Raw genomic sequence first — 27545 nt, forward strand, 5'->3', positions numbered from 1 at the left:
CATTCTTTTATAGATCTTTTTGAGCACTTGCTCTGTGTCAAGTTTGATGTTGTTGAACCGAACTTGCCCCCTTGCAGTAAATCTCCTGACACCCAGGCTGTGGGTGTGACGTTTGTTGAAGGCACCAAGCAAGGAATCAAGGCAGCTAGTGCTCAAAAGGCCTCAACTCCCCAATGGCTTTCAGGGAAAGGTTTTTAAAGATGGGGTGAGGGAGGGTGTTGCACGTACGGTGCGTGATCAGCTCATGAACGTTCTTCTGATTGGTTGGTGGTGAGGTAATCAGCAGTCAGTATCATCAACTTTCTGGTTCCACCTGGTCTGGGGTCTACATGCTTGTGGTCGGCAGGCACTTAACTTCTTCCACTTGGTGGGGATTTCAGTATCTGCAGAACAGGTCAAGGATATGGCTCAGAATGTTACCTGTCGCCTTTGAGGAAGAACTAAAGGTCCTTGATTTCGCTTAATGGCTAAACTATAATTGTCTTGCTTGACTTGTTTTCCTTTGTTTCTGCCTTTTCTCACTTCTCTGGTAGCTGTGATCTTTGGAACTCAAGGGAAAACCTCAGAGGTTAAAATTTTTCTACAGACAAGAGGCAGGTGAGGACATGGTGGGTGATGGTCCTGGGAAGACCCCATAGGGTCCTGCTCGATTATAATGCAGAAGGGCATGCAGGTGGCGAGGTTAGGACTCCTTCCCTGAGGGAGGGAGCTTCTGAGGGGGAGGGAGGCTCTAAGAGAGAAATCTCGGTTACCAGAGAAGGGCAGGGCTGGTGGCCTCTTTAGGTGTAGCTGGGGCGTGAAGACAGTAGACACGCTCTGCCTGGAGATGGGAAAGGCTTCCCGGAGGTGATGCTGGGCCTGAGTCTTTTATTTCCTTTCAAAGATTTCTTTATTTATTTATGGCTATTCTGGGTCTTCTCTAGCTGTGACAAGCGGGAGCTGCTTTTCGTTGCGGTGCGCGGGCTTCCCATCGCGGCGGCTTCTCTTGTTGCAGAGCACAGCCTCTAGGTATGTGGGCTTTAGTAGTTGCAGCTCACAGGCTCTGGAGCGTTGCTCAGTAGTTGTGATGCTCGGGCTCAGTTGTCCCTTGGTATGTAGGATCTTTCCGGATCCGGGATTGAACCTGTGTCCCCTGCATCGGAAGGAGGATTCTTTACTACTGAGCCACCAGGGAAGCCCTGGACTTGAGTCTTGAACAGGGTCCCCCAGAGTGGAAGGGAAGGATGGCTGAAGGATAACTTGGCAGGAGAGAGGACGGGTGAGAGAGGAGAGGGGCTGACCAGGCAGGTGAGGATGGAGTGGATTTTATCCTGAAGGTGGAAGCAGAGGGTGAAATGGCTCTGTTGTGTTTCAGACAAGCCCATCTGGAAGTCAGGTGAAAGTCTCTCAGTCATGTCTGACTCTTTGCAACCCTATGGACTATACAGTCCATGGAATTCTCCAGGCCAGAATACTGGAGTGGGTAGCCTTTCCCTTCTCCAGGGGATCTTCCCAACCCAGGTCTCCCGCGTTGCAGGCGGATTCTTTACCAGCTGAGCCATCAGGGAAGCCTGGAAGTTGGGTGGGGCTGGGGAAAAGAGACCGAGTTGGGAGACCTCTGTTCCCATCCAGGGACAAGGAGAGGGGCGTTCGGGCTGATTGAGCGAAGGGGAGGGTCAGAGGGCAGCTGCTGGGCTGTTTGCAGGACCTCACAGCACAGAGCTGGGACAAACAGGACTGCACATCCTTTCACGAGTAAGAGTTCTGTGTGACCCCACCTAGGTGACTGGGTGATGGGGTCTGAGCTCAAGTGTGGGTACTACCAGTTGGAGGATGCTCACACACATGAGCAGCTCCTGGGGCTCATAGCCCTGCCTTTCCTCTCAGGAATTCCCATGAGGGCAGCTGCTCTTTATTTTAAAAACAAAAAAGTGCCAAATATTGTTGTCGATTTATAAACAACTCTAGAGGACAAGGAAGCTAGCACTAAACTGTGTTTCTAGATCTCAGAATCCACATCCTGTCCTTAGTGGTCACCCACGTGCATTTGTGACCCATGTGTGTGAGCTATTTTGGCTCATACAGTATCCACCTAATGATATTTGCTGTGTCTAAGTCCCAGACAGAGCCATGTCACCTCTCTGCTTAAACCTAGGCCAGGATTGAGCACCCCTGGTCACTACTAACATCCCCACTGTGTTCCACCTAGAGGGGCACCTGGCTGGCTGGTCAACCCCTCAACCCCTGATGTTCCAGCAGCTTCTGCCAAACCCAGCCCCTGAGCTGGTGTGAGCAGGGTGGAGGCCAAACGGTGCAGTGATCCCAGAGAGTGGAGGTAGGGTGAAGAGGGAGGGTTCCTGGGCACCCCCCAGCCTGCAGGGTGTGCTGAGCTGGACCTTCCTCAGTACCACTGACCATCCCCTGGGTCCCAGCCTGGGTAGGCTCTTCCCACCCCAGCACCTGGCTGCCAGCCAGAGGACTGGCCTGTGGTATAGAATTCTAAAACCCCAACTCCAAGTGGGCACAACCAGGGGACACCTGCTCCCATGTTCTAGACACTGAATGGATGGAATCAAAAGCCTGTTTGCCCACTCAACTGGCCACAGCTATTTGGACTTCTGGCCGTAATTTCTGGGGCCATAGATGGTCTTTGTTTCTCTCTGTGTCTGTCCCCTCCCCTTTCCCTTCCCTACCTCCTGACTGGCTGAATATCAGACCCTCTCTGAGGCGTGAGGGTCCCCATCAACACTGAGTATTAGTTCAGATTTGTTTTCCAGCTTAATGAGTGTATAATAGGATTTCAAACTTGTTTAAATTTTCATTTTTAATTACTAATGAGATGTTGCGTTTTTTTCCATGTTACTGTTTATTCTTGGTATTTCCTTCTGCATAAACTGTTATGTCCATCTCTTTTGAGCACTTATCAAGAGGAATTTTTATTTTGATTTTTATATTTTTAAATCAGTTCTTTATAATTTTAATGTCATTTATCTTTTTTTCTTATTCTGTTGCTTTTCATTTTCATTTCATTCTATTTCCTGCATTTGAATATTTCTGATTTCAATTATATCATATCTGCATTATTTCTGGTTATATTTATCACTTTTTAGTAGTTAGGCACTTATTTCCCATCTCTAGCAAGAATAAATAAGCTACCTGGTTTATAAACCCCAGTTTGTGAAACTATTTGACTTTTACTCATTTGGAATTTATCATGAGGCTCATCTAACAATTGGTTCTATTAATAGTTTGAATTTATTTCTAAACTAGAACTGAATTTCATTGTTTCTTTTTTCTATTTCTTTTCCTCCTGCTTTGTTTTGAAAATGTTCAAACAGACAGTTGAAGGAAGGGTCTGATAAACACTCAGATACTCTTCATCTCGATTCACTGTTACTTTCTGTCACATTTGCTTTTTCTTTCTTTATTTTGCCACTGATAATCTGTCATCTATCTCCTTTCATGTTGCTTTGCAGAAGCATTTTAAGTAAGTAAAAACGTCTTGTCATTTTCCCCATAAACACTTCGGAATGTAGGGACAAGGACAGTCTCCTGTCTAAACAAGAGCCACCGTCATACCTAGGACTTAACGTTATATCAGATTTCCCCCGTTGTCCTCAAAATGTCCTGCCTAGCTCCCTTTTGTTTTAATTTAGGATCCAGTCAAGGATCACATACAGCATCTGGTTTGTCCTATGCTTGTTTCATCTCCCTGAAATCAGTACTATCTCTGATTTTCTTTGCTCCTGTAATCAGCATTGATGTTTTCTGCCAAGTCCAAGGCCAGTTGTCCTATAGGCTCTGCCATAGCCTGGATATATCTGATTGTTTCCTTGCATTTTTGGCAAGAAGAGTTTATGATGTGTGCTCCTCGGAGCATCACATAAGGGGTCACATAATGTCGATTTGTCCCATTAACTGGTGATGCTGTTTGACTAGTTGGGTAAGGCTGCTGCATCTGCTTGATCTCTTCAGTATAATGGTGCTTTTTCTCCTTTATAATTAATAAGTAATTTGTGAGATGATACCTTAGACAGTGTAAATATTTGGTTCTCTCATAGCTCTTCACACAGTGGTTTTAGCATTCTTTTTTTAGAGCTTATTTATTTTTTATTTTTGGTTGCACCGGGTCTCTGTTGCTGTTGGGGCTTTCTCTAGTTGCGGAGAGTTGGGGGCTACTCTGTAGTTGACATTCCAGGCTTCTCATTGCGGTGGCTTCTCTTGTTGCGGAGCACAGGCTCTAGGGCCCACAGTTGTGGCCCTCAGGCTTAGTTGCTCTGTGGCAGGTGGAATCTTTCTGGACCAGGGATTGAACTGGTGTCCTTTGCATTGGCAGGTGGATTCTTGTCCACTGTATCACCAAGGAAGTCAGATTTTAGCATTCCTTGATGCTCCTGGCCCGAATGAATTACACTGGTAGCTGCAAAATGGTGGCTTTTCTGTCATTCCTTCTAGGTATAGAGGTTGTTCTATAAAGAAGATCATTCCTTCACTCCCTTTCCTGAGTGTTGCTATGGACTGATGGATACTTTTCTTTCCCATGTATTATAATCTGTTCCCTTTGTTATTCTTTTTGATGCTCAAAGATTTTTTTTGTCTTGTTTTTAATGCAGCATTGTAAAATTTTGATCATTATTACATGGTAAATTTTAAAATTGAGAAAAGTCAACCATCATTACCTTTAAAAAAAAGAGCTCTCTGATTCTTCACCATTTATGGATTTTTAAGTACATAAACACATTTTCAAGTTCTTTAATTGGTATTGCATTAAGCTTATTAATTTAGAGAATATCACCATCTTTATTATATGCTTAGTTCTCCCAGTAGGAGCAAAATATTAACATTAAAAATAAATGTCTTAGAATTAGGCTAAATTAGTGTTTAATATTTAATGCACTTGGTTACTATTGAGAATGAAATAATTTTTTCCAATGTTTTTTTTTTTTACTAGTATATAGGAATGCAACTGATTTTTGTCAATTTATCACATATCTCCCCACTGGTCTGAACTCGTTTATTACTTACAGTACTTTCTCTGGTTAATTTCTTGGGATTTTCTAGGTAAGCAATCATGTCCTCTTCCAAACATAATGATTTCATTATGTCTTCTTTTCTTATTTTTATGAGTGTAATGACTTTTCCTTTTGAGATGGGTCTCACACCCATTTCTAGAACTATTTGGTTTTATTATTATTATTGGTCTTACCTTGCGGCCTGTGGGATCTTAGTTCTCAAACCAGGAATCAAACCCAAGCCCCCTGCAGTGGAAGTGTGGAGTCTTAACCACTGGACCACCAGGGAAGTCCCTAAAACTAGTTGGCTGTAAATCAACTATATTAACTATATTTCAATAAATTTTTTTAAAAAGGATAATTGTATAATGTAAAAAAAATAAAACTAGTTGGAACCTGCCTGGGCACTGGAGACATGGCCCTGACAGGAGGGCTCAGGAGTGGCTGAGTTGCAAGTTAAAAACAGGCTGGGGTGGGCGCCTGAGCTGCAGCTGTCCTGGGTGGTCTCACGACAGTGGCCCAAAGGCAGCACTACTGAGGCTGGTGTTGCTCCAGGAGCGTGTCTAAAGCAGAGGGAAGGGGCTGGCAAGAGGTGGTCGGGTGTCTCGGCTGAGGATCAGCGGAGGACGCCACCCTCCAAAGGCAGGAAAACAAGACAGAAGCAGCACACCAGGGGGATGGACAGATTGAAGCTTGCTGGGCACAGACGACCACAGAGCTGGCGCTGGGAGCCAGACATGGCTGGTGGGCTGAGGAGGGTGTCCCTCATCCTCTGCTCTGGTCTTGAACTAGTTGGTGGAGCCACTCAGTATAAGGGTCGGTGGAGGTGGCAGAGGCAGAAACCCAGCATCCTTTTCTTGTTATTCTTTTCAAATGGAGTGACTTTTACTCACTACTGTTGAGTATAACATTGGTGCCTGGGTTTAGGTTTGTCATCTTTAGCATGTTACTGAAGACCAAAGACCACCTCCTCCCTGCCCCATTTTTTTTTTTCCTTTGACTATGGCCACACAGCTTGTGGGATCGTAGTTCCCTGACCAGGGATTAAACTCTGGACCAAGGCGGTGAAAGCACCTAGTCCTAAGCACTAGACTGCCAGGGAACTCTCCATTCTTCTTCCATTTGAATGTAAGTCAAGACCAGATGGTAAATTGTACCACATGTCTTCCCAACATCTATTCAGTGTTTTAATGATGTTTGCTATTTTCCCAGTCAGGGCAAAGAATTAAGCCTGGAAGAGGGGGAATCTGTGATGGGCCAGGAATGGGGAGGGGTAGTTCCCAAAGGCAAGTAAGGCACGCCTGCCAGGTAAGGGGCAACCTGGCATTGGGCAGAGAGAAACCGCAGGTGTGTGGGACCACCCTGCCATGCAGCCTGCCCAGAAGGATCAGGGGGGTGTGGGGGTGGTGGTGTTGGTTTCTGCGGTTCTCTTGGGAGACAGAATGTGAGGACTGGAGCTGTGTTCATGCACCGCTCTGCCCCTTACACCCAGTCCAGCATGTGGCCCATAACAGGGGCACAGCGAGTGTTACCTGCATGACTAAGAGAATGAATAAAGACGTGCAAGGGGGCCAGCCTGGTGCCCAGAAGCTCCAGCCCCTTGTGAGCTCCTCCCTGAAACCATGTGATTTGGAAGCAAGGCTGGCTGATGAGGATTTGGCGGGGGCAGGCAGGAGGATTTTATGGTCAGGGACTCAGGTTCTGGGCTGATTAGGTCAGAGGTCAACTCCCAGCTTTCTGACTGGCTGCCTCTGTGACCTGGGACAAGCCTCTGTGCTTCTTTGAACCTCATCTGGGGATGGGGGTGCAGTGATGCTGTCCTCATAGGGTTACTGCGAGCTCAGAATGAAAGAATGAGGCAGAGCCCTTAGGCAGTACCTGGTGCATCCTAACCCCATCGTACGGTGATGGTGGGGGCTGCTATTTTTATGGACTCCATGGACAGAGGAGCCTGGAAAGCTGTAGTCCATGGGGTCGCAAAGAGTTGGACACGACTGAGCACCTAACACTTTCACTGTAGCTTTAGGGACATTTGGAAGAAGAGGCATGGTACTGGGTATAGCCTGCTGCTGGTGTGCCAGCTGCTGCTACCAGTGTGGTCCCAGGTTGCTGTTGGTGATGATGGCGATGGAGGAATGTGTGAACACCTGCTCTGTGACAGGTGCCACTGAAGGGACAAGAGTAAATTGAGAAGGTGGGATTGCAGAGCAGAACAGAGCACAGGCTCCTGAAGTTTGAATTCTGCCTCCGTCACTTCCTTAATCCTCTGTGCCTCAGTTTACTCATCTGTAAAATGGGAACGGGTGATAGAAAGTACTCCTAGGCTGGTGGAGTGTAGATGGATCTACACACGTGCAGCTCTTAGAACCATGCCTGCCTCCTAGTAACTGCTGCTGCTGCTGCTAAATCGCTTCAGTCATTTCCGACTCTTCACGACCCCATGGACTGCAGCCTACCAGGCTCCTCCGTCCATGGGAATTTGCAGGCAAGAGTACTGGAGTGGGTTGCCATTGCCTTCTCCGAACTGCTGCTAAGTGCTACCAATTATTGTTTCACTGTCACCATCAATATTATTGCTATTACTCCAAGGAGCTCTCAGCCCAGTGAGGGGGCTGATGGGGACCCATCACACCCCTGGAGTGGTTGGGACCCTTGTGGGCTGAGTCTGCACAGGAGGGAGTGATGGCAAAGCCACTCTGTATTCACTGCTACTGCTGCTACAATATTCCCCCTACAGACACCTAACTGCTCTCTTGCCAGCCTCAGAGGGCACATGCCAGACTCACAGCCCAAAGCCCCCAGGGCTGTAAGGCAGGACTGGCCCACTGACCCTTCCTGTGTGAGGTCCACCAGCCACTCACCTCGGATCCCCCTGGATCTGATCCCCAGACTCTCCAGGGGGAAACGTGGCCTCTGCCCTGGCTGCCAGGCCCAACAGACCTGTGATGGGATGATGGGGTTGGAACTCCCCCGTCCCTCTGCCCGGAGGCCACACAGACTCCAGATTGGAAGGCCGTGTCCACACCTGGCTGGCCTCTCTCCTCACTGGGAGACCCCCTTTAAGCCCCTGACCCTCCTAGGCCTCGCTTTCTGCGTCTTGTGAATGAAGCCAGGGAGCCTCCCCTCGAGGGCTGGCCTGAAGGTCCCTGGGGTTGGGATGGGTGGGTAGCACCAGCCCCATCCCTCTGGGGCTGGAGGGTCTTCCCAGGATGGTGCTGGGGACCCTCTTACCTTGGTCCTCCTGCCTCGGCCCCAATCACCTTTCTTTGAGGGAGAGCTGTAAATTATGAACTAGGGCTTAAATCATGTAGGGGGCCTCTTGCCTCCATTTTTTCACTGCTGTGCTGGTGGGGAGAGAAGTTGGCTTCTGCAGAGAGCTCCTTCAGAATTCCCAGGAGGGGTGACGGTTGTGGCAGAGAGGATGTGAGGGTAGGAACGCCCTAGACGTGGCAGCCCCTTCTGCCCATTTCTGCCCCCTTGGGGTCAGGACTCCAGGAGGGCCAGCCAGCTTCCTTTCCGAAAGATGCTTAGTTCTGGAAGGTCCCTGGGAGATCCCACTGGACATTGCTTCTTCCCAGAGGTGCAGTCAGTACTGGGCGCTGCACCCCAGGAGCTGCCTGGCAGTGGGGGATGGACGAGTGGACCAAGGTACCTTCAGTCTCTAGGTACCACCGTGCATCACCCACCTCTGTCACCCATCATTTTGCTGTGGAAATAGCCCATTTAATGTCCTGCACAGAGAGAAACTCTGACGGTGGCGGCGCCCAGAGCAGGGGGTTTGAAGAGCCCTGAGTTTGAAGACCCTTGGTCCTGCAAAGAAAGGGGATCCTGTCAAGCAAGTTTGGAAATATCACCTACTTACCTCTCACAGCAGTTCAGTTGAAAATTCTGACTTGGGCCCAGTATGTCTCCGAGTTGTTGATCTCAGAATACTTTTTTTCATGGGACACATTGACATACTCTAAGAAATGCCCTCCTGGTGACCTTGGGCACGAGTTGTCTCTCTGGGTTCTATTTGCTTCCTTAGCGAAACTGGGACCCTAACCCCCATCCTGCGCACCTCACGGGGACACTGATGGGGAGGGGCTGGGCCACACTAGTCTCTGCTGTCCCCATTGGCCTGAGAGGCAGCTGGACACAGTGACCAGACTGTGGTTGAGCCTCTTGGTGTCTCCAGCCCCTACCTGGGCCTGGTCCTCAGAAGTGTGGGGTAAACACCCACAAATCCCATGGAAATAGACAGGATCCTGGAAATGGCGCCCTCAGGCTCCAGACACGTGTGGGTTTCAGGTCCCCCTGCCAGGGTGGCAGGCTGTGCAGCTCTGCTGAGATCCTTTGGGTTTTCTTCAAGGGAGAGACCTATGGTAGGCAACACATCACCCTTGCCCTGTGGCTACCATAGGTATCTGCCTGACCCCTACCAGGCAACAGGGAGGGGACTTGATTCACGTGGGGGACTTGAGGCTGGATGGGGTGTCAGCAGCATACACCTACATGGTATTTTTTTTTTAATTCATGTATTTTTAATTGAAGGTTAAGCGCTTTACCATATTGTGTTGGTTTCTGCCATACATCACCATGAATCAGCCATAGGTGTACATATGCGTGGTGTTTGTTTTTTGCCAAGAGTTCTCCAATCCGTAATCTCTGTGGGTCCCCACAGGAACAGAATGAGGTGGAGCCTGCCAGCTCCATCTCACAGGCCAGAACCCCAAGGCTTAGCGAGGTCAGAGTTCGTCCAGGATCTGATGGTGAGTGTGTGACACGGCTGTGTTTCTCCTTGCCCTGATTGAGAAATTCCACAGTGAGGCTCTCAGGACTCATGATCTTTCTCATTTGCCACCTTCTGTTGTGCTGACACCAACAACATGGAAATTTCTGGCTGAAGCCCCCATGTTTTGTTATTTCAAGTAACTAAACCTCAATTCGCTAGAAGATAATGAATGAGATGTTTCCTGTTACCCCATTTTCTGGGTAACAGAGGGCTGGCAGGAAGGCATTTCTTTTTGACTTGAATTGTCTGTGCAGAGGGGGTGGGGGTGGGGTGGGGAGGACAGCCTGGGGCCAAGGTGGGGAGATTGGAACCAGGAGCTGGGTCAGTACTGGAGGGTGGGGGTAGGATGGATGGGAAAGGTGTGGGGGGGGGGGTGTGTGTGCAGGGAACCACAGCCTGAGGGGAAACACTGGAGTGGCATGGGGTTCTCAGCTCCCCTGGGCCAGCATGCCCCTTTGATGAACGACCATTCCCTTTAAATAAATAAATGGAATGGACCTAAAACCAACCAAAGCCATAGAGTGAGCTGTGCCTTTCAGACTGTTCTGAGGATCAAAGATACCAACCGAGGGCCTAATGCCAAGGTCAGAACCAGTGGATGCAAGCTACACCCTCCTGTGGCTCTTGGAGCCTGTGCCCAGCCCTCCCCAAACAGTGTCCCAGACAGTGTCCTAGGACAAGTGCCTCTCCCCTTACCCCTTAAAGGGCAAGCTTCATCCCCCTCACCAGCCAAGAAACCTCCCCCAGAGGCAGGGTAGCCTTGGCCTCACCACCCACCTGTGTAAGGATTAGCCCACCTGTCCTCAGGCCCACCCCCAATCTTCCTCCCGGCGCTGGCACCCCAGAGTCCCAAGTGGCATACACAGACTGGCCTCGCTCTTGGACCCCTCCCTCCCAGTCCTGGAAGGATCCTGACAAGTCACCTAAAATCTCACTTCCTGACAGGTCACCTGGAACCTCACCAGTCTGAGTGTCCATGGTATCAGCATCTCCCAGGAGCTGGTCAGAGATGTGGACTCTCAAGTCTGGCCCCAAACCTCCCTGATCACAACCTGCATTTAAACTAGATGCAGGTGTGTCACAGGCACCCTGAAGTCCAAGGCCCAGAGAGGGTATTTCCTGCATCTTTTCCATCCCACAAGAGGACAGGTCTGTGTTTCTATCTCTTCTTTGTGCACGGCTGGTGCTGGACCTGCCCATGGCGGGCACAAGCCAACTGAGGGAGGGCACCATGAGGGCCTCTGCCCAGACGTGCGAGCCTCTCTGAGTCCTGGTCACTGAAGCCCTCAAGCCACAGCCTTCCCCTCTGTGCGGGTGGCCACCCCTGTCCCCCATCCAGACACGTTCCCTACATCTGCCACCATGGAGAGGAGTCAGGGCTGCCCTGCCACCCTTGAAGACAGGTCAGTGCCACTAGTTAGAAGTGGAGGGGACTCTCTTCTTGGTGTCTGTTGGGCCTGGCAGGGAGACCTGTGGCTGAGTACCCTGGGGATTTGTGGTCAGGAAAAGACCCTGGAGAGTCATCCCCAGCCACTGAAGTCCTCCCAGTGCGCCTCAGGCTCCTCACCCCAAACTCCTCTTCCTTTTCGAGGTCCTCCCAAGGACTGTCCCCATCATCCACGCAGAGTCCTGAGACGGGGCCTGTGAGTCTGTGCACCTCCTCCCTGCCCAAATCCAGCAAGCCCAGCCCCTGGCCTTTAAGCTCTTCCCCCTAGACCTCTCTCTCCTTCCCCCATGTGGCCCTGGTCGGCAGGCCTCCCATCTTCCTCCACGCTGCCCTGTGAACTTGGCTCCTTCCCAAACCACAAACCTGCTTCGAAGGCCCTCCCCTAAAGAGGAGAGTCTGATGGGTCCCAGTCCCCTCCCCCAGTTATTGTCTGCCTGCCCTCCAGCCACACAGGGCAGCTGATGGTTCCCCAAGTCCTTCAGGCCCCTCCTTGGCCCTGGCTGCCCTCTTCCTCCTCCCTGCCTTTGCTCATGCAGTTCCCCCATCACTATCCCCCATCCAGCTGTTGTGTTCAACTCTGCTGTCTTTTAGGGTCCAGCATAACCACCACCTCCTCCAAGCCCTCTGTTTCCTCTTGGCTCCCACTGCTGGAGATTTGGGTAGTATTATAGCGTTATAGGCTTCCCTGTTGACTCAGATGGCAAAGAATCCACAGGCGGGAGACCTGGGTTCGATCCCTGGGTCGGGAAGATCCCCTGGAGGAGGCCATGGCAACCCACTCCAGTATTCTTGCCTAGAGAATCCCGGGGATTCATGGACAGAGGAGCCTGGTGGGCTACAGTCCATGGAGTCGCAGAGTCGGACATGACTGACTAAGCACACATATAAGCATTATGGTGGATTCACAAGTAGCTCAATGGTTAAGAAACCGCTTGCCAATGCAGGACACCCAGGTTTGATCCCTGGATCGGGAAGATCCCCTGATGAAGGAAATGGCAACCCACTCCAGTATTCTTGCCTGGAGAATCCCATGGAAAAAGGAGCCTGGTGGGCTACAGTTAATGGGGTCACAAAGAGTCAGACATGACTGAGCATGCATGCATGGTGAATTCTGTTCTTTTCTAACTCCACAATACCGTGAGTAATTTTTTAAAAGAATAAAACAAGCTTTTTGTTCCCCGCCCCCCGAGTTAAAAAAAAAAAAAGATCCAATCCATTTTAAAAATTCAACCAAGTAAAGAATGTAGAAAGAAGAGGTGAAAGAATTGCTATCCCAGCAGATGGAGACAACTTGTGTTCACAGCTCCATGACCAGCCTCCGGGCACTTTGTGCCTGGAACACGCTCATTTATCTAGAATTTGCTCTGTGCCAGGTTCCAGGCTAAGCTCCATGTCTTTCCCCTTAAATCTTAACACCTCATGTGGCAGACATTATTGCTCAGAGAGGTTGAGTCAGTCACTCTTGGTCACACAGCTGGTAAATGGAGGAGGTGACCTTCTAATGCCCCGGGCATGTGGCAGTGTTAACAGTCATCTACACACTTGGTTGCTGTTCCCTAGGCTATTTTTATTTTATTTCACTGAGAAATACAGCAGGACAGCTGTCCTTTTCCTGGGAGCTTCCGTCTGTTTCCCCCCTGGGCAGTCAGGCTGAGGAGCTGAGGAGACGTTTGCTGAGGGACTGGATAGGGGGACAGATGGATGCATAGGCCAGTTCACCTCAGAGACCACCCGGCTTCCGTCCCTTTCGTTCCTATTCAGACACCAAACAAAGCCCTCTTGGGTGGCCTGAGGGATTCTGGTCAGGAGTAGCCAGGCTGTGAATGAGGGGCCGTGTGTTGACACTGGGACACGCTGGGGGTCTCATAATGGAAGGCATCTCTAGCCCTGGGAGGCGGTGGCCTGGGTACCATGTGACTGGCCCTCCAGGCCGCCTGGCCTGAGGCATCCCAACCCCATGGCCCTTCTCTGTTGTGCACTGAGCACCTTTACTCACACAGCCACCCTCCTACCCCTCCCTTTAACTCCTGCAGCTCCTAGAGGAGAGCGTCCTTCATCTGTCAGCCCCCTACACACACACACACATCCAGCTGTAAGAACCAGAAACCAATGCAAAGTGGCTTAAATGCTGAGAAAATGTATTTTTCATCCTTACACCTGTGGGCCCAAGGTAGGGCAGTTTCAGGGCTGGCACCTTCAGGGACTCAGAGGCATCGTCCAGGACCTAACCCCATTCCATCAGCTCCCCCAGTTAGGCCCAGGGTGGTGTCCCCTCTCCGGGAGGGTAAGAAGTGGGAGGAGCACTTCCTGTCAGTTGTCTTCTTTTTCCCCATCATCAAGGAGAACCTCTCCCAGAAGCCTCCTACGGGGGTTTCCTCGTGTCTCATTGGTCAGAAGTGTACAACATGCTTTTGCTTAAACCAATCACTGGCAAGGGGGCTGAGCCCGCCTGACTGGCTTGGTCCAATCAGGACTCATGCCCTGGAGTTAAGGCGTCCCAAGACACCTGGTCCAGGAGAGGTGGGCAGCCATCTCAGCCACATCAGGGCTGCCCAAAGGGGAGGGAGTAGAGGAGGGGCACCGTGGAGGTGACCAGCGAGATCTGCTTCAGTCCTTGTCCTCATTTCTTGACTTTATAGAAGACAGGAAGTAAAAGAGGTTGAATAATAGTTGAATAATACCCCAGGGTCACACTCCAGGGTTCCCACGCCATTTATTTACTGGGTCCCTAGTGAAGCTGGGTCCCTAGATGAAGACATTTGCTACTAGCCGTTTACTCCATCTATTTCTCTCTCTGATTTTCTTCTCTTTATCTGCCTAACTCCTTACCCTCCAACCACGGACTTCCTGGGGAAAACATTACAATCCTATGGACATCAGAGCAGAAGAGACCCTCAATGTTAATGGCATCAGTGGCTTCAATTCATTTTCCAAATGGGGAAACTGAGGCCCAGAGAGGTAGGGGTCTCCCCAAGACCACTCTGTGGGGTCACTGATGGCAAAGTTAGCACGGGACTGAGGGCCAAGAAAGCACAGCAAATCTGAGACTCACAAAAAGGCTTGGAGCCCACCCTACAGGCATGTGACTTGTGCAGTCACATGGGGTTTAATGCTCTGCAGTCACTATCTTGAAATTCCAAATAAAATTTTAAACAAAGGTTCTTACGTTTCCACTTGCATTGGCCCCACAAATTACAAAGCTACCCTGAGCCCCCAGCTCCTGACTCCTCGGAGCACTTCCTACAAGGCACACTTCCCCACCCACCTGTGGTCCAGTCAGCAAATCTGACAGTCTGTGGGACAGCCCTTCCCAGGGAGGACAGCAGGCTTCTGGAGGCTGGGGGTGGTCACCAGCAGAGCCAGGGGTGCAGGACCTGACAGGACCCCTTGGGAATCCCTCCCTCATCTCCAGCTGGTTTGGCCTGACTTCCCTCCTCTCTGCTCCCTACTGAGAATTAACAGAGAGGGCTGGCGGCTGCCCACCCCCCCCAACCTCTGTGCCCTTTGTCCTTTGGGGGTGGGGGTGGGGGCTCCAGAATACAGGGCCCCATTGTGTGCCCTGATGGCAGGCAGCTGGGCTGCCTGGGAAAGTGGATAAACAAGCAGTCCTGAGTGTGTGCCCCTGAGGCCCGAGGCAAGGACAGGATCCCCTGGGATGGTGGGAATAAGATGGGAGTGACCCAGCTCTGTCTCTCGAGAGGACTGGAAGCAGTGAGATGTGTGAAATGCTCAAAATAACACCTGACACCGAGGCAGTGCTCTTCAGCTGGGGGCTTTGGGACTTGTGATTGTCACTGCTAGGTCTGTGACACGGGATCAAGTACCACTTCCTGGGCGTGGCTTCCAAGCCCTTCTCCTTCAGACCCTGTTCCCTCTCTTCCTGGTCTCATCCGTGATGACACTCGGCTTCCCATTTGCCCTCATGGCCTCCCTCACCCCAGAATTCTAGCCTTGGCTGGTACCCCCTCTCTCCGCTGCTCCCTTGACTGCCTGCCACACCCTTCCCCACCAGCCCCTCCCAGCGGAATACTGTCCAGCCAATCCTGGATTCAGGATGCCCCAGGCCATGTTCCTTACCCCAGGTGTCCCTCTCTCTCGGCTCCAGCAACTGCCTCACTGCCTCCGGGGGTCTTCTCCCCAGAAGCACTCAGAAGGCAGACTAGGCTGGCGGTGGGGAGCACGACTCCCAGCGGTGGTCTCCCTTCAGAGCTGACAGCATATCCTGGCCCGGCCCAGGGTCCTCCAGCGGCCTGAGCCTCCCCACTTGACTGCCTACCTGATTTTTCAGCTGCTTTTTAATGCTCTGGAGTTTCAACTCCACCTGACCTCAAGCCCAGCCCTGGAACTCCCTTTGACGCTGCAGAAAACTTCAGGGGCTCAGCCAAGCCAAGTGTTCACCTAGGGTAGCAGGACCTGCCACACAGATGCCCCTGGTTTCAGGAAGGGAAGCAGCCTGGGAGGATGGAGAACTTGAGGTTTAGGGGTTACCGTGGCCAACTGGGGAGGAGAGCAGAAGCCTGTCTAAAAGAATATGCTCTAGGACTTCCCTGGGGTCCAGTGGCTAAGACTCCTAAAGCAAGGGGCTGGGTTCGATCCCTGGTCAGGGAACTAGATCCCACATGCCACAATTAAAGACCTGAATGCCTCAACAAAGATCAAAGTCTTTGGTGGTACATGCCATACCTAAGACTTGGCGCAGCCAAATAATTAAATAAAAATAAATAGTAATAAATATTAAAAAATATTAAATAATAAATATTAAAAAGAGAGAGAGGGTATGCGGTAACTCAATGGTGGCCCGCTATTGCTGTGGGGAAATGTAAGCCCAGTGTTCCCAAATCTTTAAGAAAAGCCAGATATCCCACTCTGTCTGTGCAGTTTCCTTGATTTAAAAAGAAATTTTTAGAGACTTCCCTGACTTCCTGTCCAGTGGTTAAGATTTCAGTGCAAGGGGCACGGGTTCCATCCCTGGTCGCAGAATTAAGATTCTACATGCTGCAGCAGCATGGCCACACAGACACACACTTTTTGTGGGGGAGGGGACATATGATTCCATGAGTTTTAACATTTGCATAGATTCTTATAACCACCACCACAGTCAGGGTACAAAACAGTTCACATTCCCTGGTGCTGCCCCTTTGTGTTCCGACTGTCTCCTCCTCCTTCCCCTTGACAACCTCCAACCTGTTATCTGTCTTGATAGTGTTGCCTTTTCCACAGCACTGGAATTGCCATTTGTAACCTTTTGAGACTGGTATCTTTTGCACAGTAAATGGGTTTGAGAGTCATCCATCTGTTATCAATTGTTCCTTTTTATTACAGAACAATTTGCTTATCCGTTCACTGTCAGAGGATATTCGACATGTTTCCATGTTTTGGCGATGTGTATAATGCTGTTAAACACATTCATGTACAGTTTTTATGTGTGTGAACATAAGTTTTTATTTCTCTAGAATAAGGACGTTCCGTTCTATTCTGAGTTGGCTGAGAGTTTTTATCATGAATGGATGCTGAATTTGTCAGTTGCTTGTCTACATCCATTGAGATGATTGTGTGATTTTTCTTCTTGGTCATCTTTAGATTTCATCAATTGATATTCAAATATTGAACTAGTCTTAGTGGATAAACTCCACTTGATTGTGGCCATGTAAATTAATTATTAACTTATATAAAAATAAATAATATGTGAGTATAGATTGCATATTCTGTGGGCTTCACAAATGTATAATGACATATTCCATCATTAAACAGTGGTCTCTCAGTATCTGGGGATTAGTTCTAGGACCCACATGGATACCAAAAAACTTTGATGCTCAAGTCCCTAAGTTGACCCTCTGTTATCCACGGTTCCTCAGAATTTGTGGTTCTGCATCCATAGATTCAACTAACCACAGATCATACAATATTATGTGTACACCAACTGTTTTTTCTGTCATCTCCATGCTGCTTCCAATCCCATCCAATGAATTTTTAATATGTCAGTTACTTTATTTTTCCATTCCAAAATTTCCATTCAGCTCGTTTTCATATTTTCTGTTTTTCTTCTGATAATTTCTTTATTTCCATTTGTTTCAAGAATGCTCACCCTTCCTTCATGGGATACAGTTATGATAATTGCTTTAAAGACTGTCTGCTAATGATAACATCTGGGTCACCTTGGAGTTCGTATTTATTATCTTTTCTCTTGTGCATTGCTAAGCTTTTCCTGTCTCTCTGCCTTTCAAGTAATTTTGGACTGTGTCCTGGACATTCTGAATATTATGAGACTCCGGGTCCTGTTAATAATACTCCTGCTGCATGCTTAGTAGCTCAGTCCTGTCCAGCTCTTTTGCTCAGTCCTGTCCAACTCTTTCTAGACTGTAGCCTGCCAGGTTCCTCTGCCCATGGGATTGCCCAGGTAAGAATACTGAAGTAGGTTGCCATTTCCTTCTCCAGGGGATCTTCCCGATCCAGGGATCAAACCCTCATCTCCTGTGTCTCCTGCATCAGCAGGAGGATTCTTTACCACTGAGCCACCTGGCAAGCCCTAAAAAAATACTCTGAAGAGTACTGATTTTTGTTTGTTTGTTTAATCAGAAAATCAACCCAGTTAGGTTGAAGCCTCAGATCCCAACCTGCCCTCTGAGTAGTCAATTCAGTTCTCAAAGACTTTGAAGTGCTATTTGGATCCACCTCAAATGTACACTCTCCCAGGGCCAGACTGTTCACTGTCTACACTGTAGTTCTATTCTCAAAGCTTTTGGCGTACTCTTTTGGGTTAGTTCCATGTATCTGCAGCTCAGGAGTGAGCCCAGGACTTCAAGCACATCTTATCAGATCGTAATCTCAAACTCTGCCTTCTCTGTGATCCCCGCCTCCCCAAACCCCAAGGCCCCAGCAGCCCTTTTTCCTGGTCCTTTGACTAGAGATCTGAGGTCCTGGCCACCTTGTGCTGTTTTACATCTCCCAGGACTGGTCCACCTGCAGGGTGCAGTGGTGAGAGCAAAAAAAAGAGAGGAGCGAGTAACAGGAATCCCCCTTCTGCATTTTGACCACAGGGACCCTTTTTCCAAGTTTCTCATTCCACAGAGAAAGATTTTCCTCCTCTCTGAGTTTTAGGTGCCTGCCTGGCTGCTCCCACTCACCTCTGAGACTGGGCCTTACCTTGGGGTAGGGCTGGGGGGAGGGATTAGAAAAAGAAACAAACATGTAGTCTTCCGTGGTGGTCCAGTGGTTAAGATTTAGCCTTCCAATGCAGGGGGTGTGAGTTTGATCCCTGGTTGAGGAGCTAAGATCCTACATGCCTTGCAGCCAAAAATCCCAAAACATAAAACATAAACAATATTGTAAAAAATTCAATAGACTTTAAAAATGACCCACATTAAAAAAAACAACAACAACAGCGTTTGTCCCCCTTTCTCTATTCCAAAAGGGTCCCCTTTCCCGACCTCTCATCAAAAAGAGAGTTTCTTTGTAAATTAAGAAAAAGAAAAGAAAAGAAACAAAATTTTTTCTTAAAAAAAAATAAAAAAAAAAAAAAATATATATATATATATAAAGAGAGTTTCTTTTAGAGCTTTTTCTGTTCACACCTGCTGTGCAGTTCTAGGGTTTGAGCTACCTGAGGATAGGCTAGAAAATATGTGAGAAAAAGTAAATCAGGGGACTGACCACCATATTCATCTTACTTCAAGTTGTTTGGCTTGTTTTTGGTTTTTATTTTGTTGTTTATGTCTAGTTTTAATTTTTATCCCTATTTGTCTGCTGTGATTTACTTTTCAGAGTCCTTGTATAGTTGCTTTATGTATTCTGACCAGAGTTTTTAGTTATTACCAGTGCAAGAGACAGAGTGTAGAACTACTGACTCCATCTTAACCTGAACTAGAAGCCTTTTGGATCTTGGCATTTCATATTTAAATTTGTCTACAAGCTGCATTTAGGATGTTAGCTGGAGACTTGTGCTTTAGCAAGTCAACATTTAAAATACTATTATCTAGTATTTCACATCCTTTAAACATTCAAAAAAAATTTTTTTTGGCCATGTCACGGACTTGTGGGATCTCAGTTCTCTAACCAAAGATTGAACCCAGGCCCACAGCAGTGAAAGTGTGAAATCCTAACCACTGGACTGCCAGGGAATTCCCTAAATATTTCAAATTCTTAAACAAAGGTTCTCTGGACCCAGTTTTTCTAGGTGGAAAGAGAGTAGAATTGGGAATTCTCTGGCTAAGTCTCAGCACTTTCACTATCGTGGACCATGGGTTTGATCCCTGGTCAGGTAACTAAGGCCCCACAAGCTGCATGGCATGGCCAAAAACAGAGAGAGGAGAATACAGATTTATCCTTTCTCTGGTCAGAGCAAGCCCCACACTTGTGATAATAATAGTGAGTATCATTATATTAGTAGAAATAATAGTCATTATTGGTTAAGAGCATGAACACTGGGGCTAGGCAGCCTGTGTCCAAATCCCAACTCTACCTCTTACTAGCCATGTGACCTTGACCCTGAATGAGCCTTCCTGAGCCTCAGTGTTCTCACCTGAACAATGGGAATAATAATAGTATCTTCTTCTGAAGTGGTTGTGAGGCTTCCTTGAGTTCATATGTATACAGTGCTCAGAGCTGGCCTGGCATCAGAAAGGAGTTACTAAGCATTTGTTTGACTAACAATTTAATCGCTAACATTTATTAGAACTGCAGACTGAGCCGGCTTATCCCCCTTGTTCAGATAATAGCTCGCCTGAGCCCGTCTGGCTTGCAGATGTCCAAATTGGAAAGGCGTGGGTGGCTGGGCTCGGGCTCAGGGCGATCTGGCTGATCAATCAGAGGGCAGAGGCAGTGATGCTCCAAACATTGTCTGGCCTGAGATAGAAGAGCTGTGACCCAGGGAGGAATGAGTGGGGGAGAAAATCAGCCTGAAGAGAAAGGCAACAGAAATAGAAGCCTGGTAATTGAGTGGCCCGAAAAAGGAGGATCAATATTTTACTGCCAGGGAAACTGATTGCTCCCCCAGCAGTCAGCTCCGCGGCCCAGCTGTGTGAGCGCCAGCAACAACAGCAGCTCCTGCAGCCCCTCCAGGCCCAGTGCGCCCACCCCTCCCACCTGGGAGCCTGCAGGTAGTGCAGTCCAGCCCTGCGTGTTGTGTGCGCCCCACACAGGTTGTGAACTGGGGTCCCGGTTCACCATGAAGACCACGTGTGCGTGCTAAGTTGCTTCAGTCTGACTCTCTGCAACCCCATGGACTGTACCTCAGCGGGTTCCTCTGTCCATGGGATTCTCCTGGCAAGAATACTGGAGTGGGTTGCCATGCCCTCCTCCAGGGGATCTTCCCAACCCAGGGATCGAACCCGTGTCTCTTAGTCTCCTGCATTGGCAGGTGGGTTCTTTACCACTAGCGCCACCTGGGAAGCCCAAAGACCACATGTGGGTGATTATATACCATACTCACCATGTGACCTTGAGCAAGCCCCTCTCCATCCCTGGACCTTGGCTTCCTCATCTGTAAAATTAAGGGCTGGGTCAGCTGAATCCCCCACTACACTCACCCAGGGGTATTGGCAAAAGCCTATCTAGTATCCAGGAAGGCTGACACTCTTGGTGATCAGGTGAGAGGAGTCCAGCCATAGAGGCTAAAGCTCCTTCCATAAATAAGCGGCCAGGAGAGCAAAAGAACATTTTGGTGCAGACAGCCTGGCAAGAGCCGCCTCTGGGAAGTGCAGGGTCAGCGGGACCTGGGCTCAAGGAGGAGTTACCACTACAGGGTAACTAAATATCTTAACCTCTCTAAATGTCAGAGCCTCAGTTTTCTCAACAATAATGGGAGACTATAACAGTAGCCACTCTTAAGGTTGTTGTAAGGATCAGATGAGACTAGTCCGTCAAAGTTCACGGCAAGCCCTTGGTGAGCTCTGAATGTTTTTTAAAGGGCTGTACAATTAAAATAAGCCATTTTTTACTGGGCTTCCCCAATGGCTCAGACAGTAAGAATCTGCCCACAATGCAAGAATCTGCCCAGGTTCGATCCCTGGGTCAAAAAGATCCCCTGGAGAAGGGACTGATTAAATTTAAAGACAACTTACATTAAAAAAAAAGAAAATTAAACAAACCAAACAACTGTACAGCAGTTGGTGTGCCACCTGATTCACACCCACTGTGTTCTGGGACCTTCCCTCTTTGAAGACCCTGTGGGAGTCCTGGGCCCACAGCTCAGGGGCGTTCCAGGGACTTGCAGGGACCCTCATCTATCTGCCTGTCATCAAGGACCCTGGCACCTCTGCCCCAGGATAGTTTTCCCCGGAGGCAGGGGGATGGACAGCCTGCCCCCCTCCCCCTAGTGTCTCCCAGCCCCAGGGAGTCAGGGACTCCACCCACCGATTACGGAATCCACAACCTGCCTCCCCTTATGTGGATCTGAGGTTGAGATCAACCTCCGCATCAGCCATTCAACACTCAGGGGTGACTCTGACCTTGACCCTCATCAGAGATAATTAAAGCATAGCTCCCAACCTTGGAGAGGATTGTAGGGGTGAACACCGGGAGCCCCAGCCCATCCCTGCATTCATAGCCCCCCTACATTGCCACTGATGAGAGGGCAGGAGGAAAGGAGGCGGGACACCAGCCGGGAGGGCAGGCGGGCTCCCCGCAGCCCTGCAGGTGGCACCTGGGCATCGCTATTCTCAGAAGCCACATCACTGCCTGGCAGTGTCAGAGGCTGCCTGAGTGATGGGGCGGGGCGGGGGGACAGCTGCAGTGCTGAGGCGCCACCGGCCAGGATGGGAGCTGGTAGGAAGCCACCTTCCTCCTTCCCTGGGATTCTTCTGGCCTTTCCTGAAGGCCCGCTGGGTGCCAGGTTCAGTGGCGGGGAGGTTACAGAAACAGGACATAACCTCTGCCCACCCTTCACCCCCAGACTCACCCTGGGTGGAGAAGCCTGGTCAGCAAGCTTGGAGGCGGAGAAGGGGTGCTTTTCCGTGTAGGGTCTTACCTTGCCACTCATCTTCCAGAGCCCACTGGGCACATCCCCGTAACTGCAGGGGGCTCCGGAGCATTTGTTTTCCACGTGCCAGTCTTTGCAGAAACAACTTGGAGATGGAAGCTCCGCCCAAACAAAGCCGGGTTCTGAGCACTGCGGGAATGGATTTGCTTTTCCTAACTGATAAGAATAACCACCTCAGAATAAAGTGGCCCCCCCATAGTCTGGGGTGGGCACTGACCCCACTGAGGGGGCGAGGGCTAGGAGAGGACTGCCAGTGTCCCCTTGGCTCAGGTGACAAGCTCTCCCTCCCCGCCAGCCTCAGCCCAGCTCTGAGGCATCCTGGGGGCCTCACGCCTGTCCTTCCTTCCTTCCCACAGGTGGAAAAACTTGTGAAGTGTTTGGATCCCAACGACCTGGGGAGAATCAACTTCAAGGACTTTTGCCGAGGGGTATTCGCCATGAAAGGTGAGGTCTTCTGGGGGAGGGGTTCCCAGGGCCTCCCGGGATCCTGTCTGTCTGGGAGGCTGGTGTGGCTTGGGTTTCAGCTCAGATTCCTCCCCGTGGGGGTCCAGGAAGCCCAGGATGTGTTCTGGAAGTGGGCGCTGCCCTTGACTCCCCAGGAGGGCTGAAGAGACCAGGCCTTGGGCTCCCACAGCTGCACCCACCGGGGAAGGGCGATGTGTGGCTCTGAATCTCTGCCCGGGAGTCCCACGCCTGGAGTCAGGCATGACTGGACCGGCCGGACAGTCATCTCTGGCCTTCCTGGTGCCTGTCCCTCGCCCTGGAACGGCTCCGTCTTGGCTGTCCTTTCCTCTCTCTCCCTCAGTCTCCTGAGGATGCTCGTCTCCCTCAAGGACGATCAGACCCCTGAGGAGTTTCCCAGGACATTAGACTTCCAGTTTTAAAACCAGGATGGTTCTGAGCAAACCTAGATGGAGCTGTTCCCCTCATCTCCCGCCCTCTCTTCTGAGTTCCCTTCATTTGTTCCATCCCCATATCCCTCCTTCTAACTCCTTCGAATTCCTTCCTTTCTTCCCTTTGAAACCATTAGTCGCTAAGTCGTTTCCCACTCTTTTGCAACCCCATGGACTGTAGCCCACCAGGCTCCTCTGTCCATGGGATTTCCCAGGCAAGAATACCGGAGTGGGTTGCCATTTCCTTCTCCAGGGACTCTTCCCAACCCAGGGATCGAACCCTTGTCTCTTGCACGGCAGGCAGATTCTTTACCACTGAGCCACCAAGGAAACCCTTAATTCACTAGAGCAGCTCACAAAACTCAGAAAAACATTTTACTTACTAGATTACCAATTTATTGCAAAAAAATACAACTCTGGCACAGCCAGATGGGAGGTGGGGCCAGAGCTGGGGAAAGGTGTCGAGTGTGCAGGCCTTCAGGGGGGCACCACTCTCCCCATATCTCCACGTGTGGACCAACCTGGAAGCTCTGTCACCTGGTCCTCTGTGGAGGCTTCATTTTAGTTACGACCAATTAAATCTTTGGACACTGGCAATTGATCCAACCTCCAGGCCCTCTCCCCTCCCTGGACTGAAAGTTCAGTCCTCTAATCACCTGGCTGATTCTCCTGGTGACCAGCCCCCATCCATGGATGGGTTCACAAGTCACCTCATTAACATAAAATGATTCCTTTTTCACTCTCAACATGTAGGAAATTCTGAGGGTTTTGGGAGCTGTGAGTCAGGAACTGTTGGGTTGAAGTCCAAAATGAAGATCAAATATGTATTTCTTGTAAATCACAGTATTGCACACCTTTTTTTAGGTGTCATTTGGGGGCATTTGCTCAGGGGAGGGAGGCCACTGTGTAATGAGTCAGCAGGAGGTAGCACCATCCTGAAGGTGGTCCTATCCTCAATGTTCTGGAGTTCGCAGGGCTGTGAAGGGTCCTGCAAACTCCATATGTGTTTGGAGTCCCTGGAGCCAGGCAGGTCCTATGGTCTTACATCCTCTCCTCCAGGAAGGCCTCCTGGATTCTCTTTGCCCGTGGCTTGCCCTCCACATTTGGGAGGCTCTCTTCTGTGTGTTCCCTATTGAGGTTAGTCCCAGTGGAAGAACATCTGGAGGGCAAGAGCCTGTCTTGGCTCTCTGCACCCAGCCCTGGCCTGGCTTCTCTACAAACTGGATGCTCCATCTCTCTGCCTCTGAATGATCAGCTGGTCTCTTGGAGACTTGGGTTATCTGCCTCCCAGCAGCCCTACCCACCCAAGGCTCATTCATCAGGAGCGAAGCTGCTGGGCTGGGCTCAAGCCCTGACCCTCCTCTGTCTGTCTGTCCATCCACAGGGTGTGAGGAGCTGCTGAAGGACGTGCTGTCCGTGGAGAGCGCCGGGACACTGCCCTGTGCACCCGAGATCCCGGACTGTGTGGAGCAGGTAAGAGGGGCGCCTGCGGGGAGGGGACCGGGAGCCTCCAGCCGCCCACCTGGCCCCACTTGGTCTTCTTGCCTTTGCTTCATGTTTTTGGTGTCAGGAAGACACCAGAGCCCCCTCTGAGGGCCCTTTGGCTTCACAATCAAGAAACAGATTTTGAAATTGGAGCAACGCAAGCCACAGCAGAGGGTAGGGGAGCTGGGGGCCCTCACAGGGCACCTTCACCCCACTCTGTGGTCCTAGGAGAAGCTGAGTCCCAGAGGGCAAGTGTCAGCTGGTGGTCAACAGCAGGCGGGGTGACAGTGTCTCTCTTTTCTCTGACACCAGCTGGGTGTCCAGCAACTCAGTTCAACTCTGACACTAACTGCCCAGAGTTAGTGCAGGCCCCAGGGCCAGCGCCTCTGTCCCACCAAACCACCCCAGTTGGGAGCAGCCACAAAGGGGGTCCCCAGGCTCCCTGCACTTCTGCTGGGCCGGCTACACCCTCGGCGTTCCCACAACCCCCTTCAGTAGAACAACTTACAGAACTCAGGAAGACACTGTATTTATGATTATTGCTCTATTATAAGGACACAATTCACGAAAGATGCGTGGGGCAAGGTATGGGGGGTGGAGCAGGGCCTCTCCAAGGGTACCACTTCCCTGCACGGCAGTGTGTCACAAACCCAGAAGCGCCGAGTCTCATTGCTCCAGAATTTTTATGTCCGCATCTCCAGTCCTCTCATCTCCTGCAATTAGGGGTGTGTGGGGCTGAAGATCCCAACTTCCGAATCACCTGCTTTTGTCTTTCTGGTGACCAGCCCCATCCTGAGGCTCACTGGGGGCCCCACCTCATTAGCATGAACTCAGGATGGGTTGAAAGGGGCTCAGAAAGTCACTCAGAAAATTCCAAGGGTTTTAGGAGCTCTGTTCTAAGAAGCAGGACAAGGACCACAGGTCACCAAGGCTCTGTCTTACTGTCATCATCACCTAATGGTGTGTTCATTGGTGAACTTCGATCATTTCCCCAAACACTTGCAGCTGCATCTTAAAGATAACACAGGTTTTCTGAACTGACAATCTGGAGGGTCCCTCTGGCTAAGACTCCCAGAACTGGAAGATGATTATCTTGGTTTCCCATCCACGTCGGCTCCAGAACTTCTTCCCCATCCTCTGGTTGGTGCTTCATCTGGACCCCCAATACAGGAGTATTTTCTGTAACTGAAGGAGGCTCAGGACCCCAGAGGTTGGTCACTTTGGCCAGTGGCGCACCTCTTGGGATCCAGCTGGATGGGGGGGTCAGGCTTAGAAATGGGGGAGGGGGGCTGGGAACAAAGAAGGCTGCCTGCCGTATCAGTAGCAAAGGATGTTGTGGCCATCATGCCATCAGCTACTGCAGCCTCTGCCCCTCTCTCCAAGCAATGCGCCCTGAGGGGATTCAGAATGGAGAAAGCAGGGTCCTGGCTGCTAAAGTGAAAGTGAAAGTGTTAGTCGCTCAGGGTGTCTGACTGTGACACCATGGACTGTAGCCCACCAGGCTTCTCTGTCCATAGGATTTTCCAGGCAAGAATATGGGAGTGGGTTGCCTTGCCCTTCTCCGGGGGATCCTCCCAACCCAGGGATCAAACCGGGTCTCCTGCATTACAGGCAGATTCTTTACCATCTAAGCCACCAGGGAAGCCCCTAAATAGCTAAGGTGCATGTCAAAAAAATGATTTCAATGAGCTCAGACTCTTGCATCTTCCCATACATAGAAAAGCGCCAAATTCATTAACTTGAGATATCTGTTTTTCTTCAATTGATAGTAATCTTTTGAAATTCTGACTCCATGGTTTTTGGTTTGTTTTGCAAAACTCCTATGTATCCTGGCTCCTCATTACCTCTTAGGAACAGTCCGGCAGAGCTTCTGAGAGGCTATCTCTCAGGCTTAAGTCATCAGTAAATCTCCTAATAAAACCTACTTCTCAGCTTTTAGGTTGTGCATTTCTTTTTTCAGTTGACAGGGCCATAATGCCCAGAAGTGGCCCAACAAAATGGTGTTAGAGAAGGCCAAGGCTCAAAGGTGGCGGAGACCAGGTGTAGGCCAGGGCCTCCAAGGTAGGGCTCGGGTGGCTGGACACCAGGGTGGTGTGCCCAAAACAGGGGCCCTCAGGGATGAGTGAAGTGAGTGGACTCCAGGAGCCACAGAGGCCAACAGTGAGGGCTCCAGGCCTGCCTTGGGAGGGCCGGTGGATGTGGGGTGAAGATGCATTTGGGCAGAGGACCCTAAAAGCAGGACAAACATGTAGTGTCCCGGAGCTCTGGGGAGTGAACCCCTCGTCAGTTGAACAGGAAGCAAGGCAAGGAAGTGGACCGTGAGGCCATTCAAAACTGGGTCCACACTCCATTTTGGCCACTGACTAGCCTGCAAACCCAGGCATGTTACCGTCAACCCCTCTGAGCCTCAGTTCCCCCAGTTGTGAATCAGGGCTCGCCATACCCGTCTGGTGATTCAGTGAGAAAACTGGTGGCTAATAGAAGAGAATCCCTTCCCTCTGCGTGCAGTGTTTTGGAGATTGGTATGAGATACAGGCTGAAGTCCGCACCTTTCTTTCACCCTTGGATAGTGTTTCAAAATCACATCAAAATAAAGACCTGTGTGTGAGGCGCTGGAGGCCAGAGTGGAGCCACGGCCGGGCTTCCCCGCCAGCCAGCCGCCCCCGGGCCGGGTCCTGTTCCTGCAGCCGTGGGCTGCTTTCATGGCCTCCACACTAGGCTGTCCACACTGGCAGGTGGAGAAGAGGGGAGAGGTGGGCCTGGAGCAGTTGGCCTCTGAGAGGGTGCTCCTCTTTTTCAAGCAGCATTGTTATTTTATAGAATCTGCGGGTTACAGAAAAGCAGAGAGACCAGGTCAATCAAATCTCAGCAACCCTAACACTCCCCAAAATGCCTCTCTCGGTACTTTAGGTGTAAGCCCCTTCCGGTGAACTCTTTCCTGCCCCTCATGGAGATCTGGCCCTTACAGGGGGCTCTGGTG

The 27545-nt window shown here is 50.3% G+C and overlaps 1 protein-coding gene across 2 annotated transcripts in view; it reads left to right on the forward strand.

The window, feature by feature from the left end:
- Positions 1–27545, forward strand: part of RAB11FIP4 (RAB11 family interacting protein 4) — a 112867-nt gene that overhangs the window by 11202 nt on the left and 74120 nt on the right. For both annotated transcript variants that reach the window (XM_081579708.1, XM_081579707.1), the window contains 2 exons: positions 22544–22631; positions 24465–24553. In XM_081579708.1, the coding sequence (XP_081435834.1) occupies positions 22625–22631; positions 24465–24553 (96 nt within the window). In that variant the 5' untranslated portion in view covers positions 22544–22624. The remainder of the gene's footprint in view (positions 1–22543; positions 22632–24464; positions 24554–27545) is intronic.

The sequence above is a fragment of the Giraffa tippelskirchi genome, chromosome 3, assembly GCF_054371585.1.
Source record: "Giraffa tippelskirchi isolate mGirTip1 chromosome 3, T2T-mGirTip1v1.2.pri, whole genome shotgun sequence".
Taxonomy (NCBI): domain Eukaryota; kingdom Metazoa; phylum Chordata; class Mammalia; order Artiodactyla; family Giraffidae; genus Giraffa; species Giraffa tippelskirchi.